Source organism: Haliotis asinina, chromosome 12 (assembly GCF_037392515.1).
Source record: "Haliotis asinina isolate JCU_RB_2024 chromosome 12, JCU_Hal_asi_v2, whole genome shotgun sequence".
NCBI classification, from domain to species: Eukaryota; Metazoa; Mollusca; class Gastropoda; order Lepetellida; family Haliotidae; genus Haliotis; species Haliotis asinina.
In genome coordinates this window covers 38,875,730-38,890,766 of record NC_090291.1, presented here as the reverse complement: position 1 = coordinate 38,890,766, position 15,037 = coordinate 38,875,730, and the positions used below count along the sequence as shown (strand labels likewise).

The 15,037-nt window shown below is 37.3% G+C and overlaps 1 protein-coding gene across 1 annotated transcript in view; it reads left to right on the top strand.

Moving 5' to 3' along the window:
- The window catches only part of LOC137258922 (C-Maf-inducing protein-like), a 102,007-nt gene that overhangs the window by 67,027 nt on the left and 19,943 nt on the right, over positions 1 to 15,037 (top strand). The window contains exons 11-14 of the mRNA XM_067796618.1: positions 2,340 to 2,405; positions 3,009 to 3,035; positions 10,860 to 11,016; positions 14,752 to 14,865. Of these exons, the coding sequence (XP_067652719.1) occupies positions 2,340 to 2,405; positions 3,009 to 3,035; positions 10,860 to 11,016; positions 14,752 to 14,865 (364 nt within the window). The remainder of the gene's footprint in view (positions 1 to 2,339; positions 2,406 to 3,008; positions 3,036 to 10,859; positions 11,017 to 14,751; positions 14,866 to 15,037) is intronic.

The following is a 15,037-nucleotide window of genomic DNA, read 5'->3' as shown; positions in this document are numbered from 1 at the left end:
TTGATTTTCAAATGTTTGTTTTTCATCCAGCTTTCTGAAAATATTCTGTGGTAGACAGAGCGATTGATTTGATGAGCAGTGCTCCAACCCATTGAGGGGCGGTGGGGTAGTCTAGTGGTTAAAGCGTTCGCTCATCACACCAAAAACCCAGGTTCGATTCCCCACATGGGTACAATGTGTGAAGCCCATTTTCTGGTGTCCCCTGCCGTGATATTGCTGGAATATTGCTAAAAGCAGCGTAAAACTAAACTCACTCACTCACTCACCCCAACCCATCAAAGTATGATTACATACAGATGAGCAAATCACAGAGTTTGTGCCCTCAGCTCTTGCAATAATGCAAAGCTGGGGACTTACATGACACATGTAACAAGATAACACTAACTATGGGCAGGTTGAAAAAGCAAGTGAATGAAAATCTGTGTGTTACTCCTAGCATAATGGCCAAATTTGATCCTCCACCCTCTGTCATATAAAACTTACATAGAATAATGTCCTCAGATAGAATGAAGTACTATGGTTTATTGTAACATTTGTACTTAATAGATAGATAAAATAGATTTTGGGAATATGTCTTTGATTCCAAATTAAGTGAATGATCTTTATGCTTTGATGTGTAAGTCTTGTCAGTAAAATACAAGTCCCTTCAAGAATGCTATAACTTATGTTGTAGCATTCTGATGAGGGGTATACGGGGCTTTTGCGCATGTTGTGTTAGATTTTATCTTATGAGAGACACATAGAATCCAGTATATCCTGAGTCAGTGAGTCAGTGCCATATATTTTTACTACGTAACATGGTTGACAAGCTGACCTGAACCATTAGGTCATGGTTCTTTGACTGCTGTGGATGCATGCTGTTTCCATGGGGTGGGGTATAAATGATTTATTTTCCCTAGCAAATATGTATACCCAGTTGGGCAGTATTTGGCCTTGTACCAGACATACATGGTAATTTGTTCATGTGGACCAACCAGAGATGGACATTCTCACATGAAGTAAGATAATGTTGGTTATTATTGCTTATAGCTGCATGTTTGGGAAACTTTGTAATTCCAGCTTAAGAATTGCTCTGACATAGGCTGCAGACATAGTGCCAAATATTGGCTTCTGAGCAGGTCCAGATAATTCCCAGGATATATATAGATATATACAAAAATTGCTGCAGGACAAGACGTTGGAGAATCTATAGGTCTGGCAGACTTCATCACAGTCTTTTGTTTCCTGTTGTTTGTGTATGATTGTCAATATTTACTATTGGGTTTGTATTGATGGATTCATGGATGTTGTACTACCTCCAGAGGGCCTGTGGTTATATACACGTTGGCACTCTCATTGACACACTCACCTTCAACTTCAAATAGGAACACTGGGGTTTACACAGGCTTCAAAGATCTTAAATTAGGCTAGACTTATCAATGCCTAAACTTAATATACTCATGGAAATAAAGGAACACCTGAAAGTAGAAGTGTTCCTTTTTATCCCCCGGACATGTAATGTGGGGGATATAGTCGACGCCTCGTCTGTCCATCCGTCCGTCCGTCCGTCCGTCTGTTCATAATCATTTTGTTTATGGAGCATAACTCAGAAACCGTTCAATATTTTTTTTTGCTATTTACAGGTTTTTGTGATTTATTTTTTAGGTTTCCTTGGAAACGTTTCGGGCATAGTCTCGAAAGTGAGAGGCGTGTTTCATATCCGGAGCAGAACTCAATAACTTCTTAATATCTGTCAGTGTAACTTGGTAGATATATGTGGCAGACCCCAAAGTGGTTCCTTTTGGTATTTACAGGGTTTTGAGATTTATTGTTTTCTTAGTTTCCATGGAAACATTTTGGACTTAGTCTCAAAATGGAGGGATGGGCTTTGTTTCCCTAGCAGAACTAAATAAATGTTCAATATTTTTCTGCAAAACTTGGTAGATATGTCAGTCAGAACCTAAAGTAGTGCCTTTTGCTACTTACAGGTTTTTGTGATTTATCATTTTCTCGGTTTCCATGGAAACGAAGTGAGAGGTGTGTTTCATTTCCGGCGCAGAGCTCAATAACTTCTTAATATCTGTCAGTGTAACTTGGTTCTACGGCAGGATAACGTCAATAAAGAAAGGGTATTTGGTAACTCAGTGTATTTGAAACACTGATGACTGAATATTATAAAGCCGTATGTGTGTGTAAGGCCTAAGAATACCTTAGTAAAAATCAGTTTGGAGGCATGAATGGGTTCTTGAAAAGGGGCCTCTGCCTTAAAAAAAGGCTGCTTTGAAAAATATGGATATGTGTATTTACTTGGCATCCCTGGTATTAACACTCTTTTGATGACTTACTCTTGACTTTTCCAGGTCTGAGTATGACGATTGGCGGTATGTGCTTGGCAGCTTATTACAACCAATCCCCTTCCCAGATGAGTGAGTATATAGCATTTATTCCCTTTCATAAAGCAGCCAATCAGTGTACTTTAAGTTTTTTTTAAAATTTCATTGCCATGGCTAACTTTGTTTTGAAACTATACAGTGCTGGGAAAACTAGGAATATTAAATCATAGCTATCTTATTTATAATCCTTGGAATATATTTTTTCACAATGACCCTTTATGTCATAGACATCCTTTAAGGTAAAGTTGTACTGCACTGGGCTGGCATTTTCCCAAATCAGATTTGATGTGATTAAAATAGATGTGTTTATGACTTTGGTGTTAGGGTAGCGGGTAGCTAAAAGTTCAGTTGTACAGCATTCATAAGGAGATGGGGAGGCTTCTGTTTTGGCCTGTAATTCAAACAAGTTCTAATTAATTTCAGGGTTACTGGGTTGTGGCCCTTTGTACTTACAGGATCTGTTGGTATCATGTTAAAGTCCCAGATTCAAGTGTTGTTTCAGGGGATACTCAGCCCACTCACTAACCCAATGAGACATAGAATTATTCTTTTGTTGTTTATCTCTGTTGCATTGATGCAAGTATTTATACAATAATCTGAACGGTATGCTTATAAAAAATTGTTTCTCAATTTCAGTGCAATAGCCCATGAGGTGTTCACATCGTAAGTACACATTTCTAATGATTGTTTTGTTTGTAACTGTAGCATTTTCTGAACATTTTACAATCAGCCATGTCATTTGACAAAGTTCTCCACAGAAGAAGACCTGAGAATACCTTAGTAAAAACCTTATGAAAAACATTGCTGTTACTTCCTGTTGCCTGCATATCTCTACAGGAAGTCGTCACTGAGGTGTCTCATTCATTTGCAGAAAGTTATGATTATTCCCCCTTGTTACCAACGTGATTTTTATGAAGGGATTTACCATTGCAACCAATTATTGGTCGATTACTAAGCTTTGATTATCAGTTTGCATATCATGAGCGATAACCAGCACTACTTTTTTACAGTTGTTAAGGGTGGGTGGTGTAGTCAAGTGGTTAAAGTGGTTGCTCATCGTACTGAAGACATGGGTTCTCTTCTGTGTATAGGTACAATCTATGAAGCCCCTACCAGGATATTGCTGGAATATTGATATTATGGTGTGAAACCAAACTCACTTGGTAATTAGGACAGTTCCATCACTATTTCAACCATTTAATCTAGCCATGACTTGACACCAGTTAAAGACAAACGAGCCAGTGCACAGACCAAAGTGTCATTGCGTGTTGAACATTGCCACATCTGATTATCTGACCAAATAAGGACACGCCTCACTGTTTTGTAGATTAATGCCTAGTTTCTGAAATTATATAATTTTGATAGGCATACACAACAGCATTTACACTTAAAAGGGACTCGAGCGAGATGGAAGATATACTGTACTGTTTAAAATATAGACTTTCTTCAGTTGGAAATATAACTAACTATGGCACTGGTCAGAAAGTTTAAGAGACTGTGAGACAGGCTACACAGTTGCACTAAATTCAGTGGTGAGGCCAGTCCAATTTTATTTCTTGTCTTACAGATTTTTGTATTCAGAAAACCTAAAGGAATCTGGGGAAAAAAAATGAATGAAATCACCAGTGAAAGTAATATTCCTTCTAAATATTAAAAGTATTTTACTCCCAGGAATTTATTAAGTGTATATGGATCAAAAACATCTATAAAATCTTTTCTTGTAAGTTTACATTTTTAGCCATTAAAAACATAAGGATTTTGTTTTTTGAGCGGGAAGATTTTGTATATATTTTCCCTTATTCCTGAAAAAAACCCCATGACAATCAGATCCATGAAGTAAGAAATGAAATTGATCTGGCCTGATGAAGAAATGTACTGCATTCAGATGTGTAGGTGTCAGAATGACATGACCTTTACTAATAATGAGTTTCATTACAATATATCTTTTTGATTTTGACTTGTTTAATCTTGGATTTGTTGACAAGTCTTTAATTTTCAAGCAATAAAGTGACTGGATTTAGAGGATGCCTGTAACCCTTTGATGTGGAATTGTTTATAATGCTGTGTTTACACAGAAACAGACATTAACCTGAAACTGATCTTGCCACCCACACACCGGGAGCCATGTTTGCCAGTGTGAAATAGCTCACATTTCCATTTGTTGCTGTGAAATGGTTTATTTTATGACTTAAAAATAAGGTTAATTATGTTCTGAGGAGTCTTGATATTGTGAATAAGGTTCAGATCGATTTGCCATTGCTTGAAATTATAAAGTACAAGTAAATAAATCTTATTTATAGTTAAGAATATGAGGTGTTATTGGAGATTCCTGCACATTCCAGGAAAACAGATAGCAGTTTTATTTGTGGATAGATTTGTTATTGCATGGCAATTTAGGGAATAAAAGAGAGATTGTGTATTGAAGATAGTTGATGGCACATGATGTGATTGACAAACATTGACTCACTGACACTTGATGTTGCCCGCAAACATTGACACAGTGACAAATGAGGTGGTCCAAAGGTATCAACTGTTCGACACATGATGTCCACAAACATTGACACACTGACACATGATACGGTTCACAGGTCTAATCTGATTGACTCATGATGTGGTCTACAAACATACACACAATATGGTTCAGAGGCCTAAACTGACTGACACATGATGTTGTCTACAAGCAGACACATGATATGGTTCAGAAGCCTAAACTGATTGACACATGATGTGGTCTACAAACATACACACAATATGGTTCAGAGGCCTAAACTGATTGACACATGGTATGATCTACAAGCAGACACAGGACATGGTTCAGAGGCCTAAACTGATTGACACATGATGTGGTCTGCAAACAGACACACAATGTGGTTCAGAGGCCAAAACTGATTGACACATGATGTGGTCTTCAAACAGACACACAATATGGTTTAGAGGCCTAAACTGATTGACACATGATGTGGTCTACAAGCAGACGCACGATATGGTTCAGAAGCCTAAACTGATTGAGACATGATGTGGTCTACAAGCAGACGCATGATATGGTTCAGAGGCCAAAACTGATTGACACATGATGTGATCTACAAACAGACACATAATTAACAGACACATTCATAATGTGGTCCGTGTTGATTCAAGAGTTCTGTGAAAGATACAGTCCATGAATATGTTGTTGAAGAAAAAGTGTACATATATTGCTCCCACAAAGGTCATTGTGTCATTGTCCCTTTATGTAGCTTTTCAAAATATTGTTCGTGGATGTATGTACAAATCCACTCTTTGAATTGTCAATTGTTACCTTAAACAAATCATGCATTTCTGTTTGCAGATGAATTTAATTTGGAGCATATTACACAAAAGAAGTTGAGCAACACCTGATTCTTTCATATTACAATAGATTACTTGTCAAGGCGTATATGAAATATGTTGTTAAAGAAATTGATGCTTTGTAATATTTTGGAGAGTATAAATCATGTGAAGTTTAAAAAATTTCCTGCATTGTGAATGATCATAATTGTTTGCATAATTTCAGATAGATCCCAGTAGATTTAAAACCATCATCACAGCTCTGAGAATGTTGTCTGATAAATGTTTACCTGAGAGATAATAGATCAAACTTTATGTTGCTGGCCAAATCTATATGTGTTTCCATGGTTACAGCGTGGCAGCATGATGCTGGTTTGGATGTTGGAAGTTCTTCTTGTTATGTCTGCAAAGATTGACAGTACTACTGGTATACCAGTATATTGTACATGCTTTACAAATGATGCGTGTAGCAGTATTATTTCTGAGAACTGTTATGTTGGGTAAAAAACATATATAGTATATTTTGTGATTATCTTTATGCTTTGATTAATATTTCATCCACATCTTCATTATTCGATGACAAAACGGCACACTGCTGCTGTTACAGATTACTATTGTCAGAATCATAACTTGTATGTTTAGGGACTTAGAATGTATAAAATAGGATGGACAATTAGTGGTATTATGTCAAACACTTAAGTTTTCAATATATTGCAATAACATTTATTTTCCCAGGCAAAAATGGCTACTAGTGGTGTTGAGATTAAATGAAATAATCAAAGATGCATTGCAGTGACCAAACAACCAAGCAGATGATCACATTTTCTTATAATCAGACACGAACGACTGTTGTCACTACTGTTTTGATGTTTGAAATACTTGATGATGAAACACATCTTCGAAGATGTCAGGGCCTGAAAACATGTTTAATGCTTAGAATACTCACTTCACTTACTGAAAAGTCATGACTGAATATTTTTTGAAGATTCCCAGAAGTTTATGTTCATGACATATTAGTTATCATGTTAAGTAACAAGTTGCATCTTTTTACATTGGATGTGAAGTTTGCAAATGCATTTTGTAGGGTTTGTAAATAAAACAAAATAACAAACAAAAGAGAACCATGTTATATTTATCTGCTTTAACAACATAGTAAAATATGAAATATGATGCTAACCAATTATTTTTTGATGATTCCTCATTGGTGATAACCAATTATCAACTGTGAGATTTTAACCAATTCCTAAACACAAACTACTACCAGTTTATGGTTCACTGATACCGTATAGATGTTTGGGGTAAGAAATAGGAAATGTCTATGTTAAGCAGTATAGATGTTATTCAGATGGAAACCAGGAAGATAGGGGTTACAACTTTTCTTAAGTGGTGATAATGGGTTTTTTGGCGAATTATAACAGGTATTTGAGTGTTCTGACTTGCTGACTTGCTCCACACAAAAATGATGCTCATGGCATCAATCACAGGTTTGTCTGGTCCATACCAAACAAATTATGTAAGAATTCAATCATTCCACAGCTTGATCAACAACACATTCAATATTGTAATGTTGATTCCATGTGAATTGTCCAGAGAAACTTCAGGCAGTTGATTAAAGTTCATGTAATAGATACCTTTGAATATGGTTACCATTGCAGTGACAGATGGTGTCACACATTTGTGAGAATTTTATACAAGGATTGGTGTAGAAACAACCTCATGCAATGCCAACATGACATTGCTGACAAATCATTATTATTCCCTTCTTCCTTAACAGCTGAGTTTGGAACCAATAATGCAGTATTGCAGAAACGGCAAAATAACCCTTACGACTGCATTACTTTGATTCAGTGCTCGCTGGCATGTCATGAGATTTACTGTGTAACAGTTTATTCCAGCGGGGATAAAGTTCCTGATAAAGCATTTGCACATGATCACCACAATAAAATCTGATTGCATTAGCGTAGATAACCACACGTGCATCAGTCAGTTTCACAGTTTCAAACATTGATTAATGGCATCTCACTGATTACCTAATAGTCACGACCAAACAGAAATATTTATGAAATCATTTTTAAAAAACCTACAGAAATATTTTCCAATGTAATTCATTCTTTTTCTAAAATTTGAAATGATTTTAATGTAATTCATGGTAAATCTTTTGAGTGAGTTAGTATAGTTTTCCGCTGCTTTTAGCAACATTCCAGCAATAACATGGCAGTGGACACCAGGAACCACTAAGCTACCCCATTTTAATGTTAATTTAAGTTTTAAGTACTTTCCATTTGTATTTATGATACCAGAACAAATTAAAATGTTTCTTCTGTAATCAGAACAGAACGTTTAGAACTAAACTCATTTGTGAATCTTCTTAGACCACTGGCATAGGAGGTGACTAACAGGATCGGGTGGTCACTCGCTGACTTCGTTAACACAGGTCATCGGCTCCCAATTGTGCAGATCGATGCTTGTGTTGTTGATCAGTGGATTGCCTTGATTATTTACAGACTGCCGCCACATAGCTGGAATATTGCTAAGTGTGGCGTAAAACTAAACTCACTCACTCACTCTTAGACCACTGTCAGTGTTTAATGCAGGTTATTTGTGAGTGACAAGTGAACACTTTAACCACTTGACTACCCCACCACCACTTAAACTTTATGAAACACAGATGGAAAGGGTGCTTTTTTAATTGTACAGGAAATCCCATTTACATGAAGGCAACCTGTAGAATGGTGATCATGTTGGCAAATATTTAAAAGTACAACTGAAACACTATGAAATCTAAACAAAACCATTTATTTCAGGTATATGATGATATGAGAAAAGTTGGAATCAGACAATGGCAATATCTGACAAAGACTTACCTGATGGTTATATGAACCATATTTCCCTAGTAGCATTGGTGTATGTAGTGTATAACTGCCAGATCAAACCAACCACCAGTCATGATAAACACTTTTTCTTGGACAAGCCTCCATTCTTTGTGGCATTGTTTGTTCAAGGTGGTTGCATGCCCAGTGACAGTTAATGTGATTGTAGAAAAACAATGTCATCCTCTGACTGGCTGTTTTCAAGGAATCTGATACAGACCGTAATGATTTTAGGAAGTATTGATGTGTAGTGAAACACAATAATGCAGTCGTTTTTGTGGTATTTATTCGTGAAAGGATGGCACAATGTCTCTTGAAGTATGCCAGGCTGGATGTTTTTGTTGTATCAGATCAGGCCTTGACAAGAAAGAATGGCAGAAATTTTGATATGTCAGTTTTTGATCTCCATCAGATCATATTCATATCTATTAGGTTTCAGTTTGGTAATGTTTTAATGTTTTCATTGTAAATTGATGTAGCAGTTGTTTTTTGAAATGTTTTTTTTTCCAAATTTGGAAAATCATCATTAAAACACTTGATATTTATAGAAGTATTTCATCATCCAAATTTTAGCATGGGCACCCATATTTTTATTTCATTATATACCAATTGTTACACAGATATAACACAGGTACATAGAAGTGATTACCCTTCACTGATTGGTGGAAGTCATGGAACTCTACTATACGGGTCTTTAACTACTGGAAACAGCCAGCTCAAATTTGACAATCCTATTGATCTTACAGGATTCCTTGGCTCTTTAGCAAACATGCTATTTGGTTCTGTTTTTAACGTTATCTCTTGCCTTGAATGAAGATGACTTTTGGTTCAATGTTGAAATTGAGATGTATGCGTACAATATCATAGCAGATTATGTGAAGACGTCATTGGCTCATTGTTGTTGATTTTCTCTTGTTAGGTATTTTGAATCACGAATGTTGTATTTTTTAGACTGTAACTTTCTTTGAGGATTTTGTTTGATGTTTTCAGATGAGAACCAGTGTCAGTGAAACACCTCTCAGTGTCACAAACTTGCTATAATATGTTATTGGGAAAATTGGTCTGTTCAGGTTTTTGTTCTAGAGAGTCATTAAGCAGAGATATTTTAATCGGATCTGCATGCATTTAGATTGATTCAGGGCTTGATACACATGTTTTTCCACCATGGCATGCTCTGTTATACAGGAACACACTTGTAGCAGACCACCTTGCCCACTCTCCAGTGATTGCGAGAGCATACACCTATCTATATACATATATCTGTCAACAGGAGTCATATTTCTCTCTTCCCAACTGTTCATGAACTTACATCCATCCATTGCGGACATATCCCAGTATGTTTGCACAGGTGTGTACTCACATGCACATGTGCACTCATACTAACACACATGTATGTTCACAGCAGGCATATGCCTAACTGTGGAAATGTGTTTGTCCAGACCAGGCATATGCCTAACTTAAGATATGTTTTTGTCCAAAGCAGGCATATGCCTTACTGTGGATATCTTTTTGTCGAAAGCAGGCATATGCCTAACTGTGGATATGTATTTGTCTAAAGCAGGCATATGCCTAACTGTGGATATGTATTTGTCTAGAGTGGGCATATGCGTAACTGTGGATATGTATTTTTCTAAAATGGGCTAATGCCTAACTGTGGATATGTATTTGTCCAAAGCAGGCATATGTCTAACTGTGGATATGTTTTTGTCTAGAGCCAGCATATGTCTACCTGTGGATATGTATTTGTTTAGAATGGGCATGTGCCTAACTGTGGATATGTATTTGTCTACAATGGGCATGTGCCTAACTTAAGATATGTATTTGTCCAAAGCAGGCATATGCCTAACTGTGGATATGTATTTGTCAAGAGCAGGCATATGCCTAACTGTGGATATGTATTTGTTTAGAATGGGCATGTGCCTAACTTAAGATATGTATTTGTCCAAAGCAGGCATATGCCTAACTGTGGATATGTATTTGTCTAGAATGATCCTATGCCTAACTGTGGATATGTGTTTGTCCAAAGCAGGCATATGCCTTACTGTGGATATGTTTTTATCTAGTGTGGGCATATGCCTAACTGGATATGTTTTTGTCTAGAATGGGCATATATCTTGACTAACAACTAGTCTCTGTAATGAACATATTTTACAGACAAAACGTTCATAGTCAAAAAATATAATATAATGAAAAGGAGTCCTAGACTTTATGAGCTTTCTTGGATATATTTTCTTCAGGGTCTGTATGACAGACCAGCTTATGCACAAATATACCTATTTGGAGTTCTTCTAAGTCCTCTGCTTTGTTTCAGGCACATGAAATCAGTTATCAAGAATGTTGCATCTGATGAGAATTGTGACGTTCACCAGACAGTGCTTGCTATCCGAGAAGGGAAGGAGGGCTGGTTCCACCTGTATTGCCCAGGGGGCATTGCATGTGATGATGAGGGAGACCTATGGGGGGTCATGGTAAGGTTGTTTACAACTCTCTTCACACCATTTTGTGAACAAGTCTTTGAAAACATCAAAGTCACGCTCACCTTTGTGTTTAAATCAATATGTCAACACTTGTTAGCTTATGATTCCAGCTCTTTAGTAAACTGGAGTGGTGGGGTAGCCTAGTGGTTGGAGCGTTTACTCATAATGCTGAAGACCCAGGTTCGATTCCCTACAATGAGTGTAGCCCATTGCTGGTTCTCCTGGAATATTGCTAAGAGCAGCATAAACTAAATTCAGTTAGTCATTCTTTAGAAGCCTCAAGGTTTTCAACCTTTATCAGCATATTTCATATCAAAGCAAACTTGGGTTAAATTGTCTATTTACCGTCAGTAACACAGGTTAAATTTGGGATTACACTTTCTCTGTAAAATATGGATTCTGGTATTGTGGCTGATTGGGTTTGATGGCTGACTTTGAATGTGGGTTTGAATCTTAGATGACCTCAACCTAATGAAAGTGCAGGAATGTCTACTGTACTGAAAAAGTGTAATAAAAAATATAGGGTGTTGCATTTGACTGCTTTCTTAATGGCATTGTGTACTTATAAGAACTTTATAATATTCTTTCTCATCTTTGAACATATTCAAGATCTGTACAGTTGTAGAAAAGAAACCCCCAAAAGTAGTCATAATTATAATCTTCCAAATCCTATTATCATGAGTGAGTGAGTGAGTGAGTTTCATGCTGCTTTTAGCAAGCTTCCAGCAGTATCATGATGAGGGACATCTGAAATGGACATCATATATTGTACCTGTATTGAAAATCGAACCCCAGTCTTCTGTGTGACCAGTGAATGCTTTAACCACTAGGCTACCTCATCATTTTTTTGTGTGTTAAAATTATGGTTTTTATGTGGTTCACTGTTGGTTGTAGCAAGACGATTTAAGCATATTTTTATGTTTGTATATATGGCTTGAAAGACATTCTTTAGCTGTGTATGTGAGTTTCAGGACATTTCAATCCTTTGCCTCCAAAAATGGGGTCCAATTTGAGAATTGCTTTTGTGTGTGTGTGAAAAGGTCATATTAGGTTTTGAAATGGTCCCTGATAATTCCAAAATGTAACCAAAGTTTGGTGATCAGCCTGGTATGTAATGGACTATTCACAGGATAACTGATCAGTTCAAATTCATTTTGAATCAAACCATATGATCAATTTCCCCCCATTTCAGTGATGTCTATGAAAGTGACAATTTAATGTTGATTTCCATAGATAATTGCCACAAGACTTTGTCCACTATTAGTTGGATATGGAATTGTGCACCCGCCTCTGAGAAATAATGAGTTAGTCTAGCATCAAATGTGAAGTAATGGGGCTTCAGTCTTGAAAGGAGTTATAAACATGTCCTCAGTTAGCGCACAGTCTCTCATTACAGCATCCTGTGCCAGTTAAGGCAGCTGTACATCACAACTAAACATGACAAGATGTGTACAAAAAATGTTTTAATTCCTGATAGATTCAGCCGGTTGTGAGAGCTTAATGCATTTCGTGATAGGAACCTCAGTAACTTCTGATTTTTATTGACCCTTCACTTGCATCACTGTTATAGCCTATATCCACAGAACAGTGGATATGGCCACCACAATGCCCGAGGCTTGCTGATAGTATTTTTTTTGGACCAGATTTAATCAAGCTTGTCTTGAGGGCCACATATTGATTGAAAGTAAATGATGATATTTGCAAACAGCTCCATTGACATCTTACCACACAGTGTCTCCAGCAGACTGAAATACAACCAATCAAATTGCAACATGCTACACTAACCAATCAGATCGATACATGGGGGTGTGATAAAAGTTGGTACTAAGCTCGTTATTGATCAAAATATTGCTTCTGTTGGGTTTAATTGTGTAGGGTCAACCTCTGGGAATACCAGAAAAGGTGGAAGTACCAAGATGAGCACATTCAGTAAACATGTCAGTGGGCCTATAATTCAGGCATCAAGATGATCAGTATAAGAATAGATATGAATCCATTTGATAACCAATTAAGGCCATATGATAAATGTTCATACACTTGGTGGTTGTATTGGTACAAGTTCTGTTGACAGGAATCCTTGGTATTATGTGATAACAAAGCTTTTTTTGATATTCTGATGTGTATTAACATTGTTCTAAATACTGGTGTGGAAGGTGATGGTGGGGTAGCCAAGTGGTTAAACAGTATGCTTCTCACGCTGAAGGCCTGTGTTCGATTTGCTGCATGGGTAGAATTAGTCTGTCTCACAGTCCCTGAACCGCATTAGTTCCTTGCCATGCCCTCTATGCATGCCAAAGCTTTAAATGGAGCAAGTCTAGATTTCCTCAGGTTCAGGAATCTTGTGTGTCGCTGTGGCGCCTTTTCAGTTTATAGGGGTTAGTTTGTTACTATCAAAGTTATATATATTCAGAGACTGAGCATTAGTCTAGTGTACAGTATGTGAAGAAAGTCGTATGTTTGTCGTAAGAGGTGACTAAAAGGATCGAGTGGTCAGGATCGCTGACTTGGTTGACATATGTCATCAGTTCCCAATTGTGCAGATAGATGCTCATGTTGTTGATCACTGGATTGCCTGGTCCATACTCAATGATTTACAGACCCACGCCATAAAGTTGGAATATTGCTGAGTGTGGCATAAAACTCAACTCACTCACTCACTATAGTGGTTAGAAATATGACTGCGATAGGCCCTTGTGGTGTTGGTCAGAATGGTATGTTGAACTGGAATTGTGCAGCCATGTCTTTCTGCTAGGTCATGGTTGGGTTAGATTGATAGGAGATTTGTCTACCTGTTGGTTCATGGTCATCCTAGATTGGTAGAACAGTGTCTGGCAGATCATAGTAGTATTATAATGGTAGAGCAGTGTCCATCTGACAACTCATGGTAGAGCATTGTCTCCTGGTCAGGTGATTTTAGTGTTTTATTGATAGAGCAGTGTCTACCAGATATTTCCTGATGCTACAGGATTGGTAGAGCAATGTTAGGTAGGCTGAGGTAGTTTTGTAATGATAGAGCAGTGACTGTGTGGGAACTCTTGGAAGTATTAGATAGGAAGTGTAGCTTCTTCTTCGTATGTCATGGTCAGAGCAATGTTCGTCTGGTAGTACTGAAATGTTAGAGCAGTGTTTCACTGAAAGCACCTGCTATGATTGGAACTGGAGAGCAGAGTCTGTTAGCTCATAGAAACAGGGCTCCAGATAAAGGCCATATTGGTGTATGTACTGATAAAAAAATATGCATGATGCGGTTGGAAAAAAATCAGAAGACGTACCAGATACCCACCACAGCTATGGTGTACCATCTTAGAATCATTTATGGACCTATTTATCTGAAAAAGTATTGCTTTATTGTTTACTGACCTGTTTACAAAAGAGTAGCAATGTTGTTTTGCATATATATGAAACAAAAGATGAGATTACTTACACTCCATGAAATTCCATTCAGTACTCTTTTCCCAGTACTCTTATATTGAAAAAGTAAAGCCTTATTTATAGGTGATGTTAGTATTGGAATGGTAGTGAAATCCTTGTTTATAGGTGATGGTAGTGTTAGAATGATAGACAAAAACCTTATTTATAGGTGAAGGTTGCATTTGAATGCAAGACAATAATCTGACAGTGGTATGGTGAAGCTAATGTGTTACTTGACCGGGTAGTTGTATTGTTGTGCCTATATGTGGCGTGTTCTTCGCGATATGGATTACTGAATGGCTTCCTGTGTTCCAGCTGCGGACATTGATCAGGTGCTGCTGCAAAAGGAAGAAGTTCCTGCAGGGGATGACCAAGATGATTGAGCCAGTTATGCTGCTTGCCATTAGGGATAATGTTGCAGCCATGGAGGTCAGTCCATACTCAGGCATCTGGGTTGGGATCGGTTGCATCTAGTAGTTTCCAGACAAAGTTTCCAATTTTCAACAACCTTTATGATGAGCTGCTGGTCATGGGTTTGAATCCCAAGGTCTACACATTAATGACTTTTTACCTATGACCATTATTTCCTTTGTGTTATGGC